We start from the raw sequence: 18,626 nt of genomic DNA, 5'->3' as shown, positions 1-18,626 counted from the left end.
GGTGATTTAAATTTATATTGGAGAAAATGGAGTTGGAATGTCAAATAAGAACTACTGCCATGACACGTCCAGGTATTAATGAGAATGTGTCACTAAGTTCGGTTTTGAAATTGAGTATTACAGATTTGTCCGTATTTATTTTATTTTATTAAATACTGATTATTGATATGTATTTATTAGTTGATTAAGGGTAATTAATTATTTTGCGAGGACCTTTGTTTAGAAATGTTACTAGTTGCCAACATTGTTATTATTATAACACTGTAGGGATGATGAGTATTTTTTGTATTATGTTTTTAGAATGTTTTTAACTTATTTATAATGTATTTTAAGTTAGTAATATTGGTTATTTAACCAATTATTTAATTAATGGATTTGTGGGTGTGTTGTATCTTTCTTGTTATATAAACAAAGTTTTTTACTATGAGTAGTTATTCTGATGATGCCCTGAGCTTACAGGGTGAAAGCGCTTAGTCTTATAAAATAAACAGTTCCTTCATTACTGCGTGTCGATTAATTCAGCGTTGGTGGTGTATTTTATTTTATTTTATTGTTTGTATTGGTCTTGCACGTTTGTGCTCTTTTGAGCAAGTTGACATTGTTCTACCTTAATGTTGTTGTTTTTTTCTGAAAAATTGACTTTTAAAGACTTGAAATTTTACCGGCTTATGCTGCTTGTTTTCCCTGGGAAAGAGGCACCATTTTTGGGGTGACCATGAAACAATTTAGCAGTCCCATAGTCAGTCCTCCTTCCAGCCACAAATAGAAAAAGTAAAAAAAAAAAAAGCCTTTGCCACCACAGCAAACTAACATTTTGCCTCAGCTGCAGGTGGATTACTCTGCTGTGGCCAAAGCTGGTTATTTAGATCACTTATCTTTTACCCCAGATCCCTCTGGTGTAGCACCTACAGCCACTATGGACTGGTACTTAACCAAGACCTCTGTGGTTGATCGGGTTCCCTCAGTGGGAAAAAGAAAGCCACTGTTGTCAGTCCTGAGAGAGGGAATTGGAAAATCTTCCCAATTTGGTCAGAAAGTTGTGCCCATCCCTGGGAAAGCTGCTGTTACTGTTGGCTCCATTTATCCTCAAAAAGAAACAGAAAACCAAAAATTTTTCTACTCCTAAAATTTCCTTAGATGGGGTGGTTTACTGGGTCTAGCTCAGGGTTTTTAATTCAGCCTATTGATCCTTCTTAAAAGGTGGTTTCTGGTGAAAGAAAGAAGGATGCCTCTTTTCCTGAAGAGATTCAAGAATCTGAATCTCAATAGGAAAAATTAAATGATTGATACAGGGGTTTCTCCTCAGCTTTTTGATTCAGACAGATGAGTGCTTAGTTTCTGATTCTGCTTGTGTGGGTTTCTTTGAGATGATTTCCAAAATGTGCTAGTGTTTTTGGTGGGAGAACACAGGTTTCTCAGTCCCTCAGAAAATAGTATGAGCTGTTACAGAATGAATTTCCAGAACCTTCACCCATTCCTCTAGTTCTGTCAGCTTTGGAGGATGGGTGTGTCACTGCCTGCAGTTTTCTTGATAGCCTGATTTCTCTAAAAAGGCACATCTCAATCTTTCAAGTTTTTAACATTCATCCCAAACCTGTTCTGGCAGAAAAAGCTTTGGATAATCCTACTGCTGCTAAACGTTTAGTTAATTCCAATCCTACTTTTTTTCTGACAATGATGGGTAAGATTATTGATGAGTATTTAGTTAATCGTTCTTCCAGGGCTGTGATACTATTCTGAGGAGTGGTGCCTGGCTTTGTTCTTAGAACCTCCCAGATGATGTGAAAAAGGAGATTTTAAATTCCCTCTTTGAAGAGAAATTTTAATTTGTGTTAAGATGCGAGTTGATACAAAGAACCTCCTAAAAATGTTGGGCCCTACCTTTCCAAATTTTTAAGGGATTCTCTAACCCTTCATTCAGTTTCATCAAAACAAATAGTCTCACCAAAATGTGGGCAAACAGTCATTTAAGGAGAAATGGCAGGGGGGATTCCAAAATTAATTCAGAAATTCCCCAAAACAAAGGACAGTTCAGTAAATATGAATGACTATTTAAGCCTTGAACCACCTTTGCAGTTTCTATTCCCTTCCAGAAAGTCTGAATATCCGCTTTTCTTTTTGGCATCAGATAGTTTCAGACAGATGGGTTCTGATAATCATTCATCAGTCTTGTAGATGGCAATGGGAGGAAATCCCTTCTTTCGAGGGGATAATTCTTAAGCCATTACACCAGACTCCTCTATTTCCACTTTCCTTCAACACATGCCATCTCAGGGAGTAATGGAACCAGTTCCTCATTCCCAAGTTAGGAAAGGTATCTATTCAAGGTTATTTTTAGTGCTATAGAAAGAAAATGCTTGGAGACCAGGTCTGAATCTTTCTTTCCTAAACCTGTTTGTGATAGAGCTCAAGTTCAGATTGCTGTCACTTCGCAACCTGTTACTTATTCTTTAAGTTTCCAAGTAACAATAGATTTAAAAGATGCTGATCATTACATCCTTATTCATCCATACATCAGACGTTTCTAAAGGTTTTGTGCATCTGGATCACATTATCAGTTCTCTGCCTTAGCTCCATTTATAGATCATTGCAGGCTAAAGGGTGTCCACATTTTTCCCTATTTAGATTACTTGCTTATCTTTGCAGTGTCTTTTTCAAAGTGTTTGGAATCTCTCACTAGTGTGAGGGATCTTGTACACAAGCTGAGTTTCAAAGAGAACATTCAAAAGTCTTTTTTTGACTCCTTTTAATATACGATATTGTGTTCTTGGAGTGTTAACCAGACTGAGTAAAAAAGGATTGTTATGGCAGGTAAAGATGTGGGAAGAGACTAAACAAAAGATGATAGAAAAATTGAGAAATTGTAAGCTCTTGTTTATGCATAGCAAGATGTAAGCACTGAAAATGTTTAGTCCATTTAGTTTAATATACAGGTCAGGCATATTTTTTATTAGCCAGAGAAGAATTGTGGAAGTAATAAAGAGCTGACAGATTTTATCTGGGAGGGGAAAAGGGCAAAGGTCAAGTAGGATAAGTTGATCCTTCCAATAGAACAAGGTGGTTTAGGATTACCTGATTTGAAGGAATGTTTTAGAGCTACACATTTAAGGCTCTCTTATACATGACATAAACAGAAAGCTGTGATTCAGACTGGAAAGGGATAATGATGACGATGAAGCAGGGGAAGAATTCATGAAATAAGGGAAGAGTTGTGTTTTGCATGCAGATCCTTAAAGAGGTTAACAGCAGCCATACAGAATATTTTGTTCATAAAGTAGCAGAAAGTATTCTAAGGACTAAACCTATTCAAAGAGCTTTTCTTCCACAGGACAAAATAGATTTATTTCTACGTCTGTTTCTAAGGTTTTCCACTCTGACTTCAGTCACTGTGAGGAAATACCTCAGGATTGTGGGTCTTAAAGCATCTATATGATTCTCTTGATACTCCTGGTGAGGTGCCACGTGACAAAGATGGAATGGTATCTCCGTCATCTTTGGCCCCTTGGACCCCTTCAAGTTAGAGAGAATACCGCGTGGCACATCAACAAGCAACTGGAAACCACATTGTACTCTGTACACTGGCTTCATTAGCTTGGGATATAGCCTCAAAGCACAGTCTCTCTGCAGGCATCCAGCATTCCTTCAAAGCAAAGTTATGTGGCAGACAAGCTGACCAGGAACAAGGGCAAACCCGCATGAATGGAAACTAGATCAGCAGTCTTCCAAGAATTGATCCATCTGAGGGTAATTCTTCAAGTAAACATATTTGCTTCCTCTCTGAACAATCAGTTGGCAAGATTCTACCCAGGACTGCATGCAAGAATGGCAAAGGAAGACTGATGTCTTTTCCTTTCCTTGGACAGAAATGTTCCTGTATGCTTTTCCACTGATATCTGGAGTACATCTGAGTATTGAGAAGTAATCCTCCAAGATCATTGTGGGATGCTTTTTTTGACCCAGGCACCAGTGCTTCTCCCTTCTTTTGGAAATGGTCAGAGACATTTACCACAGGCTTCCTCATAGAATGGATCTAGTCACACAAGATTAGTGGTGTTTGATGCACCCCAAACCCAATCAACTTCAACTGACTGCCAGTTTGGTAGCCTTAATACCCTTCAGGCACCTGTTTACTGAGGATGTACAACAAATACTAATGGAGGTAAGAAAGCCTGCTACTAGAAAATCATATATTAACAAATGGAAAAGGCTTTTTAGTCGGTGACAGCAAGATAACCAACACCCATTCAGGACTATTGTTTCTCTGGGTTTACAATATTTGTGTCAGTTACTGTGTTATGGCTTTTCTTACTCCTCCATCAAGGTTCATTTATTGGTCATTTCAGCACATCTGCCCTTGGATCCTCCTCTCTCAACACATTCTCCTGTCAAAATGTTTTTGAAAGGGGTTTTGCATAAGAGGACTCCCAAGAAAATCAGTGGACCCTTCTTGGGATTTTAATTTTGTGTTAGAGAAGCAAACACTAGCGACATTTACACCAACTAGTCTTGTCGACTTGAGGTTCTTAATGTGGAAAACTTACTGATTGTTCTGACCTCTGGAAAGAGAGTATGAGCTGTTAGCTCTTATGGTGAGTCACCCTATCACATTTTCCACAGTGATAGGGTTTGTTTGAGAACTAACCCTTCTTTTATGCCTAAATTGGTATCTGAGTTTATTTTAAGCCAAGTTATCCCAATGCCCTGTTTTCTTTCCTGAATGTTAAATGTGAGGGAGAAAGGATATGCTATACCTTGAATGTCCACAGACAACTTTGGTACTATCTTGAAAGAACTAAATCTTTTAGATCTTCGGGTCAGTTTTTCATTTCTTGTGACGGTAAGAAGAAGGGACAACCTATTTTAAAACAGACTATTTCCAAATAGTTGCCTCAGGCTATTGCCTTTTGTTACACTCACCACAACAAAACTGTTCCAGGCAGGTTCAAAGCCCACTGTATCAGGGCCTTAGATATTTGTATGGCTTTTTGGAAAGGGCTAGTTATAGAAGTATTTTAGATGCAGCAACATGGTCCTTTATATGTATGTTTACAAGTCATTACTAGCTTGACTTTCTTGTAGGCCTAGATCAGAATTTGCTAGGACTGTTCTCCTGGGGCTCCTATACCCTTCCACTTCCACCTGGTGGAAATGGAGTAAGCTTGGGTAATCTGCCCATGTAGTTAAGGATACTTGCACCAGTGATCCATATGAACAGCGTAGTACAGTTGTGTAAGTAAATGTACCATAACAGTAGATGTTCGAATGATCACTGCTACAGTAGCCACTCACTCTCTTCCTCCTCGTTTTTTTGGTGTGTTGTGTATTCCAGGGTGTGGACACTTATGTTTTTACTCCTAGCATTGTCCTTTCAGGAATCCACCTCCCGTTGTCTGTTGGCATGGAAGCTCGAAAGGGCTTTACGCCCACACCTGGCTTTTTAGTTGTCTCAGCTCGAGCTGTTTGGTCATGTGGAAAGTGATCGGAAGCTGGTTGACTGTTGTATCCTTGGCAGAATATAACCAGTATAGCTAAGGCTATTGCAGCAGTGATCTTGTGAACATCTAGTGTTATGCTAAGTTTACTTATACAACTGTACTGTCCTTTGCAAACACTTTTTAAACAATAGAAACTGAACATCTTTTCCAGGTGAAGGCCAGGCTTTACTTGAGCTCTCCTACAGGGACATCTGCTGCCTATTCCAGGGAATCAACCATCTCCCTAGACAAGTTGAGTCTTGGGAATATTTCCAGAGGTTATGGCTGTGACAGTGATCAAAACACAGAATATGACACAGTTGTACAATGAACTTAGTGTAATATTTTATGTTTGAGTAGAGTCACTGTAGCAATAGATTTTCTCTCAGTTCATCCTCTTTTAAAACTCTAGGCTTCCAAGGTCTGGATGGTTTCCAGTTCACTTTGTCTCTGCCATAGTTGCCACTATATTATGATTTTTATTATGTAAGCTTATAAAAAGTAAAACTTCCTGGATTAACTTGGCATAGGCTGGGTAGAGCAGATCATGGGGGGATTCTCTGAAAGTGTGTGGGTCTTTGTGGAGACAGCTTAGGAACCTAGGAACTACTGTATTTCAGGCTCCTTGAGCATGAATGAGCCAAAGATGCTGTGGACTGACTTCTTCTTTATACCTCTTTGGTCACGAGGAAGGGTGCAAAGCTCTAGAAGCTTGGCCAGATACAAGACCTTTTCCTGTGGCTAAATATAATTAAAATAATATATTATTCATTTAATGTTTTCTGTTATGTTATATTATTCTTCTTTTATACCTATTCATGCCCCATACTTATCTTCATACATCTAAAACATCCATTTTTATTTAGCAACTGTAAGCACTTGTATTCTGCGATAAATTCTAAAACCATTTAGTAGGTTTCTTTTCCAGAATCTTTCCAAAATCTATACACATTTTTTTTCAAATGCACCTAACATTGAATTTAAGCATAGGGGTATGCACACTTACCTTTTTTACCATTTTTGTCTTTATTTTCTGAAGGTGTGTCATGCATAATATATTTTAGATTTACCTTTACACATGTAATTTGATATCACAAACTAATGTAACCAAATTTACATGGTTTGCAGGTATAAAAGAAAACCTATTTCTCAAAATATTAAATTCAGTATCAATAAGTCTGTTAAGTTATAAACAAAGTGTCATTTACTTTAAAAGCTTATACACTTAAATTTCTTTTCAAACCATCCTCAACCCATTTCCCATTTTGCACAAGTGCCTGTCTAAAATACAGTTCATCGCAGGTAAACAACTGTTCGCATTGTGCTTGGAATTCTTGCCTGTTGCTGAATGTAAAGCAGCACAATCCATAGCAATTTGTGTTATAACCTCATTGAGCATAATGCCCACATCTTTATATACATGACCAGGCACATGCAATAACTGGACTGTCCACAGAGCTTCCTCACAAAAAGAATACAGGGTGTAAACACAATGTCCTATGCACATTGCCGCAAAGCCTTAGCTCTATACACTGTTTCTTACAAACTACTGAAAGGCAATTTATGCCAGTCATATAAGGCATCCTTAGATCTAGGATCTGATGGACCTTTTGCATATTCACAAAATGAACAGCACCAGAACTACTAGATCTAAGGAGTTAAGCTTTGCTTGCTACTTAAGTAGGACATGGTGGAGGGACAGATATGTATCTCAGAGAATCCTCATACTATTAAATAGACTTCTCATTCATGTAAAGTAGTTCCTTTCCCTAACTGTATTCAGGTGCAACCTGAACCAGTGGATGGGAAGTTGGAAATTCACCCGTGGCATGACACCTATGTTTTTAGCGAATTGAGGTAGTCGGTAAATGATGCCCTAACTAACATTCACCCCTTAAATAATCTCTAAAGCACAATAACTTGTGAGGTACTTTTGGGTTGCATGACTAGGTTTATAAAGGCCCTAGTGATCATTAGCCTAGTATATACCTAAGCACCTATAAAGTTAAAGGTTACGACTGTAGTAGTGATGCTTCTCAGGCATCTGTTATAACAAGTTGCTGACATAATTATCCTTTCTAGAAACCTGAAATAGGGAATGTAATAAATCTGTACTCTCTCTCCTTCTCTAGTGAACACTGTTCTGGTTAGTATTTGCCATGTTTTAGCAGCCCTTATAATAAGCATATTCTACTCAGAAAGCTCAGGAATGTACTTGGAGAAAGGTAAGTAGATGAAAACAAGCATGTATATGTATTCATGCATTGTTGTAACTATCAAAACTTTTAGAAAAATCATGGATAACCTGACCCCATGACCAAGAAATGGGGAAAAGAGGGTGATGGGTGCATTAATATTGCAGTGTTATGTTTGAACTGCACAGAAACAGAAACAGGGGAAATGTCAGTGGAGTATTTAAAAAGAAAATAAATGTTTGTCACAAAAAGATAAACAGAAACTGTAGGCAGCCAGGAATGGTGGCACTTTTTCCACAGGATAGTGAAAAGTTAACACAGCAAAATTGTTTTTAGAAAATGTAAGGTTAATGTTGAATATTGACTTATGGAGAATGGCTGCTGTGACAGTATCATGCTCTTATTTTACTTCCAATGGTAATGAAGAGACTGGTACTTTTTGAGTTTAAAAACTTGTTTGAATATTAGCATGCATTTCAGAATGAAACAGCCAAAAGTGCAGGGCTTGAAAATAGATGGACTGCATAATTCACTTAGTATTCCTGTTTTCCTGTGTATGTAATAGGAAATGTTACTTAAACAGCAGCTTCCCACTCCTAGTATTTGCATGTTCTTGAATTAGGCCCCGCCCCCATGAATTAGCCCCCGCCCCCACGACTTTGTATAAATAAGCCTCAGCACACAATCTCACTGCTCCTTTGAGCAGTTACCACTGTGCCACCTTTGCTATCTTGGAGCACCACCTGTTGTTAATGTGTAAAACGTCTTGTAAGTTTATTAACTGAAATGCTTTAAAGAGCCTGCATGGGACGATGATTCTCGAATGTGTTGATTTTTTGGTCACTTAGTTGGAAACTTTTTTTTTTTTTTTTTTGATTAACTATAAAGAAGTTGGTAATTTGTGTGAAAGGGCAAAAGTCTCTTTGTCCAGGGATTTCATGCTTATTGACAAGCTCAAGACTGTCATGTTTTCTGTGTTTCCAAAATATGCAGCAAAAGATTTAGGATCTTAGCTTGGAAGTGTTAAACAGGTATTTTTATAGCCCCAAGTAGACTCCAAAGACTTTTTCCTCGGGTAGATAGCAAATGTTGGAGGTGTGATGGAGAAGAAAAAGGGTAACTGGGAACATATTTTCTGGGAGTGTAACGGGTTGTCAGCCTTTAAAAATTCCCTGAAGACTTGTCTATCAGAAGTATTAGATGAGCAAATTGGTAAACTATGGGAATGATTTCTTGAGCTGTGATAACAGAATGAGAATTGTCTAGACATAGTAAGGCCTTGCTGAAACTAATTATGGTGCTATTACTAGAAAATGGAAATCAAAGTCTAAACTAACTGTATTACAAGTAAATATAGTAACAGATTTAAAACAACTGGAAATGGGATCTTTAGAAAAAGGTAGGAGCAAATTGCATAGGAAAAGTGAGAATTGTGGGAACAGTACATGCAGAGCAGGAAATGAGGTTTAAAAGAAGGCATGATTTGAATGAGCATTGTAATGTTTGACAATGACTGGCTGTATTATGTGACATATAATATTTGCAAGTAAAATTGTCAGTATGGTTTGTTTTCATTTATATAAATGTATGATTGCTTATGCCATAGTCAATAATTTAATAAAAATGTTTCTGGTTTAAAAAAAAAAAAATGTCATGTTTTCATGTCAGGATCTAAACTACCATAAAGTTTTGTCACTCCAGCCCTTGTTTTGGTTTAAAATTGCATGTTTTTATTTTTTCTGCTCTTCTGCTTTCAGGGTAGTTTTGTGGCATGTATGACGGCAGTCCTGAAACAAATGCAAGACCAGCACTACAGCCATTACATCAGCACTTTTAAAACAAGACAAGACATCATAGTAAGTTTCTGTTGCATGTGCAGTAAGAAGTACAAGTGTGAAAAAACATAGAACTGTTGTCACTTTCTACAGATGCTTCCCACATTATGCCATCAGCTGTGATTAGACTTGTATGTTTAATTGTGTAACAGTCTGAATTTGAGCCATTTGGTGGTTCATTTCTGAGTCCCACAGTCATTAAAGACAAATACATTGCTTTGCCTTTTATTTTCCCTGAATTTATTGTGCTTGACTTTCAGCCACAATTTCTTATTTCTCCTTCACATTTAAAAATGTTTGTACAGGCTTGCTTCAGCTGCATTTTTACTGAAAAACTTGCATAGCTCATATTGTACTGTATTGTGTTCGGGACCCTCAGCAGGTTTCAAGTTTGGGCCCACTGATCACTTCCAGTTTAATTATAAGCCTGTTATTGCCACCACTCCATAGCATGCATTTAGTTATTACTACAAAGATTTAGGCACACATACAGTAGTGTAGTTGCAGTGATATGACGTTACAACAGGCCTGTGTGCCACACATGTACAGCACCAATTTAGCCCCTCCCACAGACAGACATTTACAGGGGTAGGTATTTAATTGCAATGATGATACATTACAATAACCTAGTGTCTCCAGCTGGCTTAGGTGAAATTGTGTCCTAGACAAATGACTCCATGGTAGTGCCCCCACTGTCCACCTACTGTCCTACTAATAACCCAGTCCTTAGCCCCCCCACCCCAGTCATACCCATGCTGGCCTCACTATGCAGTTCGGATTACTTTTTTCTGTGTGTCCCATTTTGTTTTGCACTTCAGCTTTTTTTTCCTGCATCCTTTTGACACTTGTTAACTGCCTAAGACTGGTGTTAAATAACCGAATTAAGATAGGGGCTGCATCTTAAGGGATTTTTATCTTTTAAACAATCTTTTCATCCAATGATGGTCTGAAAAAAATTCATGACTAAGAAAAGAATTTCAGTCTTACTCTGATTTGTTTATATATCTTTTCAACACATCCTAACTGGTAAAGACTACACTGTATAGGAATAACTATATAAAAGTGATTGAATTAAGCCTGAGGCCTGGGGCAGCCATGGCACATGCTCTGAAGTGCATTTTAGATAATTTTTTCTGACTTTTTGATTCAAAGATAGCTTGAAAAGAAATCATGAATAAGAAAGGAAGTTGCCACGCTTTTTTTTTCTCTTTGCTGTCAAGGAGGAAATAAGCTGTGTCCATGGCTTAATGTTCACAGCTGAGAAAATAGTAGTTCACAATAAATTGAGAATACTGATGTTTATGAGGATACTTAAATCCTGTCTGTGGGTACTGCCTGCCTGCCTCCCAACCCCCCAAAAATGAAATTATGTATCCTTTATCTCCTTCTGATATTAGCCTAGGAAGAAAATGACAGAAGTGGCCACAGTCATATATTTCAAGTGCTGCTGTCATACATGAGTATAGCATGCTACTTCACCTCTACTCCCAAAAGGCTGCCACCTTATGTGTGCCCCATTGATGTCAAGGTGAGATGAAACTAAAATAGTAAATAGAACACAGTAACATATTTCAACTTACTGCTGTCAGGCATACATAAATGTCATGCTTCCGTACCTCAATGTTTAAGTGTCTCGTGTTTGATTGTAAGGAAAGTGAAAAATTAATTATTAAAATAATGTAGTCCAGCTTGTAAACAGTACTTTGCCCCTTCACAATCTATAGTGATCCCTGTGCTCACCTTTCAGGCTTATAAAAAAAGTTAAGAAATAATGACCACACTGTCTCCAGGTCTAGTAATATGGTTAGTCACCTTCTGTGCTCATTTCAGAGGTTTTCGAAGAAAGTCAAAAAATAATGACAAACTGTCCCCAGCTCCTACAAAAGCCATAGCAACACAATGACTACATTTTTTCCAGTTCCATACAAGCTACAACAGCCTTCTGTGCACACATTTGAGAAGGACCAGTTTTAGAATAGATGGAGTAGGCAAGTCCATGCCAAAAATCCACTTTTACAGTCTGGTGTGTGTGGCCATCAGGCATATGTAGCTATAAGGGTATGGATGTTCTGTGGTGGATTTTACATTATGTTTTTGAAAGATAATTACTTGTTAACTGTTTTTTTTGTTTTACTGATGTCCTGAAAAGTTAGCTATGTGCCCAGCAGCACTGTACGTGACAACAGATAAAACCAGTTGTATAATTGTAACACACACACAGACACTTCCCTTGCCCATGCCAATCCTGTTCTATTATAAGATGCGCAAACATAAACACACATTACACCTTGAGGCAAATAATAGTAATTCCATTTCTGTTATGGTATGTCTTTGGAGGGTCAAAGGAGGCCACGACATATATATAAACCTACATAGAGACAGGGAGGGCATGCAGGTTTCACAGTAAAAAAACATCAGTCAAGAACTCAACCAGACCAAAAGCTGTGAAGTACCAAATCTCCTCACTGTGCCACCATTGTGTCAATGAGCAGTTGCTTTAATATGCATTCTGCTCCTGCCAAGCCACCACTGATAGCCATCTGTCATGTGTAAGTATGGTTAAGGACACTGCACCCCGTCACCCACACATGCATGTGCACTATTGCAGAAAAGCATTATGACAGTCTTATGTTTGTGAAGGAAGGTGAAAGAAATCACACAACCATAATAGTTAATGCTGATAGAAAGTGAAAGAAATTATGGCCATTACTATTCCTAAACACATTAGTGAATAACAAGAAGTTAACTGCGCTGGGCGGCGCAGTGGTGCAGCGGTTAATGCTGTCGCCTCACAGCAAGAGGTTCTCTAGTTCGATTCTCGGCCAGGGTGCCTTCTGTGTGGAGTTTGCATGTTCTCCCTGCGTTCGCGTGGGTTTCCTTCGGGTACTCCGGTTTCCTCCCACATTTTAAAGACATGCGTCTGGAGCATTTCTCCCAGGGCCTCCGCTGAAAACAGGATCTGTGGTACCTAGTCGGACTTTCCCGGTCAACAAATGTTAAATAAATAAATAAAAATAAATAAATAAATAAAACTTACTCTAATAAACACACACTCCCCTCCCAGCAAATATAGACACTTCTGTGTTCACTATAGACCTTCTTTTTGAGAAAAAAAAGTGACAATTGTTAATGAAGTATAATCCTCAATGTTTTACCAGAAAAGCAAAAATTTTGTGATGGAAAGTGCATGAATATGAAGCAAAATAATGGACGTTTTTTTTTTTTTTTTTTTTTTTTTTTTTTTTTGTCTCCAGTGATTTACAGAATGATGTGTGGAGCATTGTATCTACTTGCTTCAAAAGAAAATATAAAACAGAAGTGGAAGGAATGAATGAAATGATGAAACTAATTGTTTTGTTAAGAGGGAGTGGTTGCAAATTTTAAGAGGATGAGTGATAAATTCAATTTCAGCACTGAATTATTGCAAAAAGAATGCAAAATATGTAGATATTGAAGCTGGTTTGCTGTCTTTTTGACCACCACTTTGGAGTCCGCATCATTCTGGAATGTTGCAGTTTATTTGCAATGTTTTGGTGATGAACGAAGTTTGGGTCATGATTCCTTATGTTATTGTTTCTTGCATCAGAAAGAATGCCCACCCCTTTAGTTTTTGCCTTCTGCAGAACAGCAGTAAAAAGAGGAAAGTGCTGTAACTAATCAGGCCCTTTATATGCAAACAGCACACCTGAAAGATTGCAGCACAAGGATGTCATCAGCTCCATCCCTATTTGCCTGCCAAAAAAACAGAAATGCGCTCTAGAATTAGCTTGCCATTGCAAGCAGTCACATAAAGGCACCTGAGAGGGCTGTTCTAGTATCTGCTGCAACCAATCGCTATTTTCTTTCCTCCCCCCTACAGCAGTTTTCATGGGTGCCTAAAGCTGGCTATGGTTATGTTACATGGTCACTTCATCTACTCCGGATAAATCAGAAGTGTGACTAATATACACTAAAATTTCACTTCATATAGTTTACTACTTTGACTATTTTCCTGGCTTGTAACCAGTCTGTTCACATTTAATTTGTATGTGCATTACCTTTTGCTCTGACTGAGAGCATCAGGAAACAATTTGGCTGCCCCCTTTGCTGATTCCATCATTATTCTGTAGTATGATTGCTATGCTGTTACATTTTTTACATTTAGAGCATTATTGGCAGTGCTCCTGATACTTGGGAAGTGTGCAACTGATGGGGTGTTAATCACACAGACAGAAGAGCAGGACTATCAAGATTTTTATGGATTTCCTCTTCCATGGATGATTTCATTCTCTGTGTGAAGTGGATCACTTCCAGAATTTTCCTGTGCTGTCTTTTGTTTTTCTTGTATGCCCTTTACCCCTCTGCCCACTGTCCATCAAGCCTTTTATGTGCATTCCCATCACCAGGAATTTCATCGTTTATTGGAGGCTGTCATTCAGGAAGCTAAGATAGTGCTCATACCCTTGCTGACATCTTGGCAGTGAGGGTGCCTGTGGTGGCCCTAACTTATGATTTGGGGTATGGGAATATCTGAGACTCCTCAAAATGGAGGCCCCCAGTATGTGCATATGTTTGCACACTTGTGCTGAAGGCTACCACCAAGCTTCGGCATTTTGAACTAACGCTTGCCCCAGGATCTGCATTTAGCGTCACCTCCCCTCCTCCAAGGGATCTTTGCTGTGCATCTCTGCTTTTAACCTATCCAAAGGCGGAGTTTGTCTCATTCCGTATTAGCAAAAAGCATAACTCTGTGTTGATTAAACAGGACAGTGCTCTTGAATTTATCCACATACAATTCACCATAGGCCATCCCTTACCATATCCTAGCAAGCTGTAGGTCATCCTTTTTGTCCCTAGAATCCCATAGCTCGTACCGGGACCTACTGGAGAGACACTTACGTTTAAGCTAAATACCCTATTTATGTGAGACTTTAACTATGCCTCTACCGACTGGGACCAATACACTGTTTCACACTTGCAGGCACAACAATTCCTAGACTTCACTAACAAAGTACCCTTGACCAGATAGTGCGCACACCCATCTGAGGTTCAAAAGTACTTAACCTGGTACTCAAAAATGTGACAGATCTCTGCTTCTTAAACTGCAACAATATTAACGTGTTTGTTTTTCACTGGCAAATGTTTAGTGGAGTTGAGATGTGTGCAGCTGAGGGCCACTGTGCATTCTTTTCTGAGTAAACTTTACAGACTCATTGCCGAGTGCATTTTCATGGAGACAAACCGTCTGCATGGGGTCTGTATCACTTTGTGAAATCCCACATCCGTGAATACCTCTTCATCGAATACCTATTTATTAAAGCTTCTAATCAGCGAGCTGACTTTTAAGCAAAAGTTTTCCTAGGGCAAAACAATGGTTGGCCACCATCTGGAATTTTCCCTTTTTCTCATTATAGTTGGTATATTTAGTTGGGGGATGCAGGGTGGCATAGCCCGCCCCCCACCTCAGTAGGTGTTTAGTTTCATGATTTTGTTCTTGGTTGTTAGGGTGGTCTAATTTTGGTTTGCCCTAGGAAAGTTTCACTGAAGTCCGTTTGCTGATTAGGAGCTTCAATTAATAGGTGTTCAAAGAGGTATTCGCTGATGTGGGATTTGACAAAATGATACAGACCCATCTGTAGGTGCAAGCAGTTTATCTTGAGAAATTTGAGTATCCTTTCTGAAGGGAGATGCAAAATTTAAAGGTACAGTGGCAAGTAGTTCAGTGAAAAAATGTAATTATGGGATGTGAATAAGAGGTAATAAACTCCCTAGCAGCCTTAATACTTAAATGCAGTTAATATAACAGTGACAATTTAGTAATAAAGATAGCCAGTGCACTTTTTCTTGCTAGGGTTACCACCTGTCCCACTTTGCGAGGGACAGTCCCTCTTTGGGCAGTTGTGTCCTGCAAACAAAATTAAAAAATGGCAAATGTCCTGAGATTTTAGGACAAATAATTTCCTACATTTTCTGTAATAGTTGCATAAAACAATTATTTTGTGTCTTAAACACCTGTTAAAAGAAACAGAATAAACAACTAAAATGCTACAAGAATAAGCTTTTATTTGGGCAAAAAATGAAGTTCTGTCCTTTGTACTGGCCGTGGGTATGTTTTGCCCTGCAAAATCTAACGTTTCTACAAAATATGTCCAGCTTTGGCCATATGAAAAGGTGGCAACCCTATTTCTTGGGGCTTAAAATGAATGCTTTCTGAAAGCATACAAGCTGTTTTTCATGTCTGGGAGGAGAAGGGGAATGAGAAAAGAACAGACAGCAATCGGTCTAAGTGGGAGCACAGGCTGTAACATGCACTTCAGGATGTTTAACCTTAATTTTAGGTTAGGTAATGCCTGTAGTTGCAGCTGTGGTTTGGGGAACTTCCCTTCTGGAGAGTTAAACTTCATGATTTGAAGATCTACATAACTGGGGATGGGGCATTTTATATTTACATTTGTTTTGTTAGTTTTCATTAAAACAAAAAGTCTTAAAAAATATAACATAGTTTGAAATGGAGATGAGAAGAAGCAACTGTAGAAAAGAATAGCCTGCAAAACATTAGTATATGCATGCTATTCAAAAGCTGGAAATACACATTCAAAAAAACTGCCATGTATAATAGTTGGGAACATTAGCTTTTTATCATGATGGCTGTGCTGCCCATATTATCCTGTAATGTGAATGGCCTTAGAGGTATAGATAAAAAGGAAATTATTTTGAATTATATTAAGAAATGCAGAGTGCAAATAGCAATGCTATAGGAGACACACTTGCAAATAAATAAGCATGTAGATTTGACAGAGGATTTCAGAATTGAAATTCAGAAGAATGTCAGGGACAGAGAAAAAGGGTGAGTATTTATACTAATTGCTAGAGGGGCTCAAGTAGTGGTAGATGAGGGGGAAAAAGGCAACAATGGTAGATGTGTGGTAGTAAGGGGGTAGTGGTATTTGAGGAGCATTACAACAGCATGCATTTATATTCTTTTTTTAATCTAGCAGTTTTAACACCTTTATTGAGTTATCACTTGTGACATTAGGCACATTTATACAAAAGTAATCAAACTGTATTAACAAATTAACATTAACAAACATTATACTTCACATGTATTATGTATCATATAACCTAAGTAACATTACATAAATTATTCAATTTCTGCCTGTTTTTTAAGCAGTTTACGACATAAGCAGTCATACATTTATATAACGAAGACAAACCACACCAACACAATCTTAGTTGCAAGCATTTTTACACCACAAAGCATGCTGACACCCTCCCAGTTACAAACATTATACATCACTTATTGTCAACCCAATCATTTTCAGTCAAACATTACAATGTTCAAGTCCTGTCTTCTTTTAAACTCATTCTTCCCCTGTACTTATTGTTCCCACAATTCCCATTTTTTTCCTATGTAGTATGCTCATACCCTTTTCTGACTATCTCAGTTTTAGTTGTTTTATCTCTGTTGCCATATTCCCTACTTCTGATATAGTTAATTTAGATTTTGATTTCCATTTTCTAGTAATTGCTTTTTTTGCAGCCACCATAATTAGACACAGCAAGGCCTTACCATGTCTAGGCAATTCCAATTCTGTATCATAGCTCAGAAAAAATAATCTCCCTCGTCACACCAATCTATCCACCCAGCATCTCTGACAGTGCATCCCTCAGGGAATCCTTAAAGTCTGCCAACCAACCACACTCCCAGAAAATATGTTTCAAGTACATCTTTCTTCCCTGTCACACCTTCAACATTTGCTGTCTACCAGAAGAAAAGTTCTCTGGAATCTACTTGGGGTATAAAAATATCTCTGTATATGTTTCCAAGCAAAAATCCTAAATATTCTAGATTTTGTTGCATATTTGGGAGAAGTACATATAGCCTCCCATTCTTTTTTTTTGTTTGTTTATGAATTGCTTATCCAGTCTATTTTCCCAATCCTGTCTAACCTCCTCTCACTGATTTTTTATAGTTATCATGCAATATTTTTATGCTGTACTGATTATTCCTTTTTTAATGGCAGCTTCTGTATTAGATTCTACTAAAAACTCTTACCAGTGCTGGTCTTTCATTTAGGACCCCCCCCCCATTTCTTTCTCTGCCTATACTCTGTCAATCCTTGATAGGGAAGACAATCTCTAACCTGCAGTCTAAATAAATTCATGGCCTCTTACCTTTCCCTTTCTAGTTATTTGCTGCCAGTACCTTGGTTCCTTTGCTAGTTTTTTTCAGTAAATTCCAGCCCCCTCTTGCTTGTTGTCTGTATCTCTAATTGCAGTCATCCTTATCGGCAGAATCTCCTTTCTCCATTCCTATGTTGGCTTAGTTCTTAGAATACTTTCTGCTACTTTATGGATATAATATTCTGTATGATTATTGTTATTTTCCTTAAAGGCATGCATACAAAATCCCAGTATCTCATTGTTTCTTCATCTTCCTCTGTGTTTAACATCATCCCTTTCCACTTTGAATTATAGTTTTCTGCTTGCAGTATGTATAGGAGCCTTAATTGTGTAGCTTTGAAATACCCCTTCAGATTGCGTAATACCAATCCATCCTGTTCTACTCTTAAGAATCAGCTTATCCCACTTGACTCTTGCCCTCCCAGGTAGTCCTTCAGCTTGCTATCCACAACTTCTCCTCTGGTTGATAAAAATATGCCTGATCTGTGTATAAGACTAAAGGGACTAAAAACAATTTGACTGCTTGTAGCTTACTATCCATATCCATCCAACAAAGTTTCCATTTTCTGTTTTTCTATTATATTTTGTTTAGTCTCTTCCCACACATCTTTAGCTGCTGCACCAGAATAATTTTTAATCCATACTCCTAAATACTTAATTTAATGCTGTCCCCATAAATATGGATATTGTTGAATTAATTCGTTTGTGGGTCCATAATTTACTGATATTGCCTTGTTTTAGCTTCATTAATTTTGTATCCCAAAAAGATACAGAATGTTCCACAACACTGTAATATCTCTTTTTGATTTAATCAGGTATAAAATAATGTCATCTGTAAACAGAGATGACTTTTCTTGACTACCATACCAATTATATCCTTGGATTTCGGAGTCCCTTATTATCTTTGCCAGTGGTTCTAAATGTAATGGAAATAACAAAGGGGAAAGAGGACACCCATG

The 18,626-nt window shown here is 38.0% G+C and overlaps 1 protein-coding gene across 1 annotated transcript in view; it reads left to right on the top strand.

The window, feature by feature from the left end:
* The window catches only part of DOCK5 (dedicator of cytokinesis 5), a gene marked incomplete in the record, with an annotated part of 3,482,443 nt that overhangs the window by 2,262,641 nt on the left and 1,201,176 nt on the right, over window positions 1–18,626 (top strand). Inside the window, 1 exon segment of the mRNA XM_044083155.1 lies at window positions 9,427–9,525. Within this exon segment, the coding sequence (XP_043939090.1) occupies window positions 9,427–9,525 (99 nt within the window).

The sequence above is a fragment of the Protopterus annectens genome, chromosome 9.part0 (assembly GCF_019279795.1).
Source record: "Protopterus annectens isolate FY-2018-M chromosome 9.part0, PAN1.0, whole genome shotgun sequence".
Taxonomy (NCBI): domain Eukaryota; kingdom Metazoa; phylum Chordata; order Ceratodontiformes; family Protopteridae; genus Protopterus; species Protopterus annectens.
This window is presented reverse-complemented; position numbering and strand designations above follow the sequence as displayed.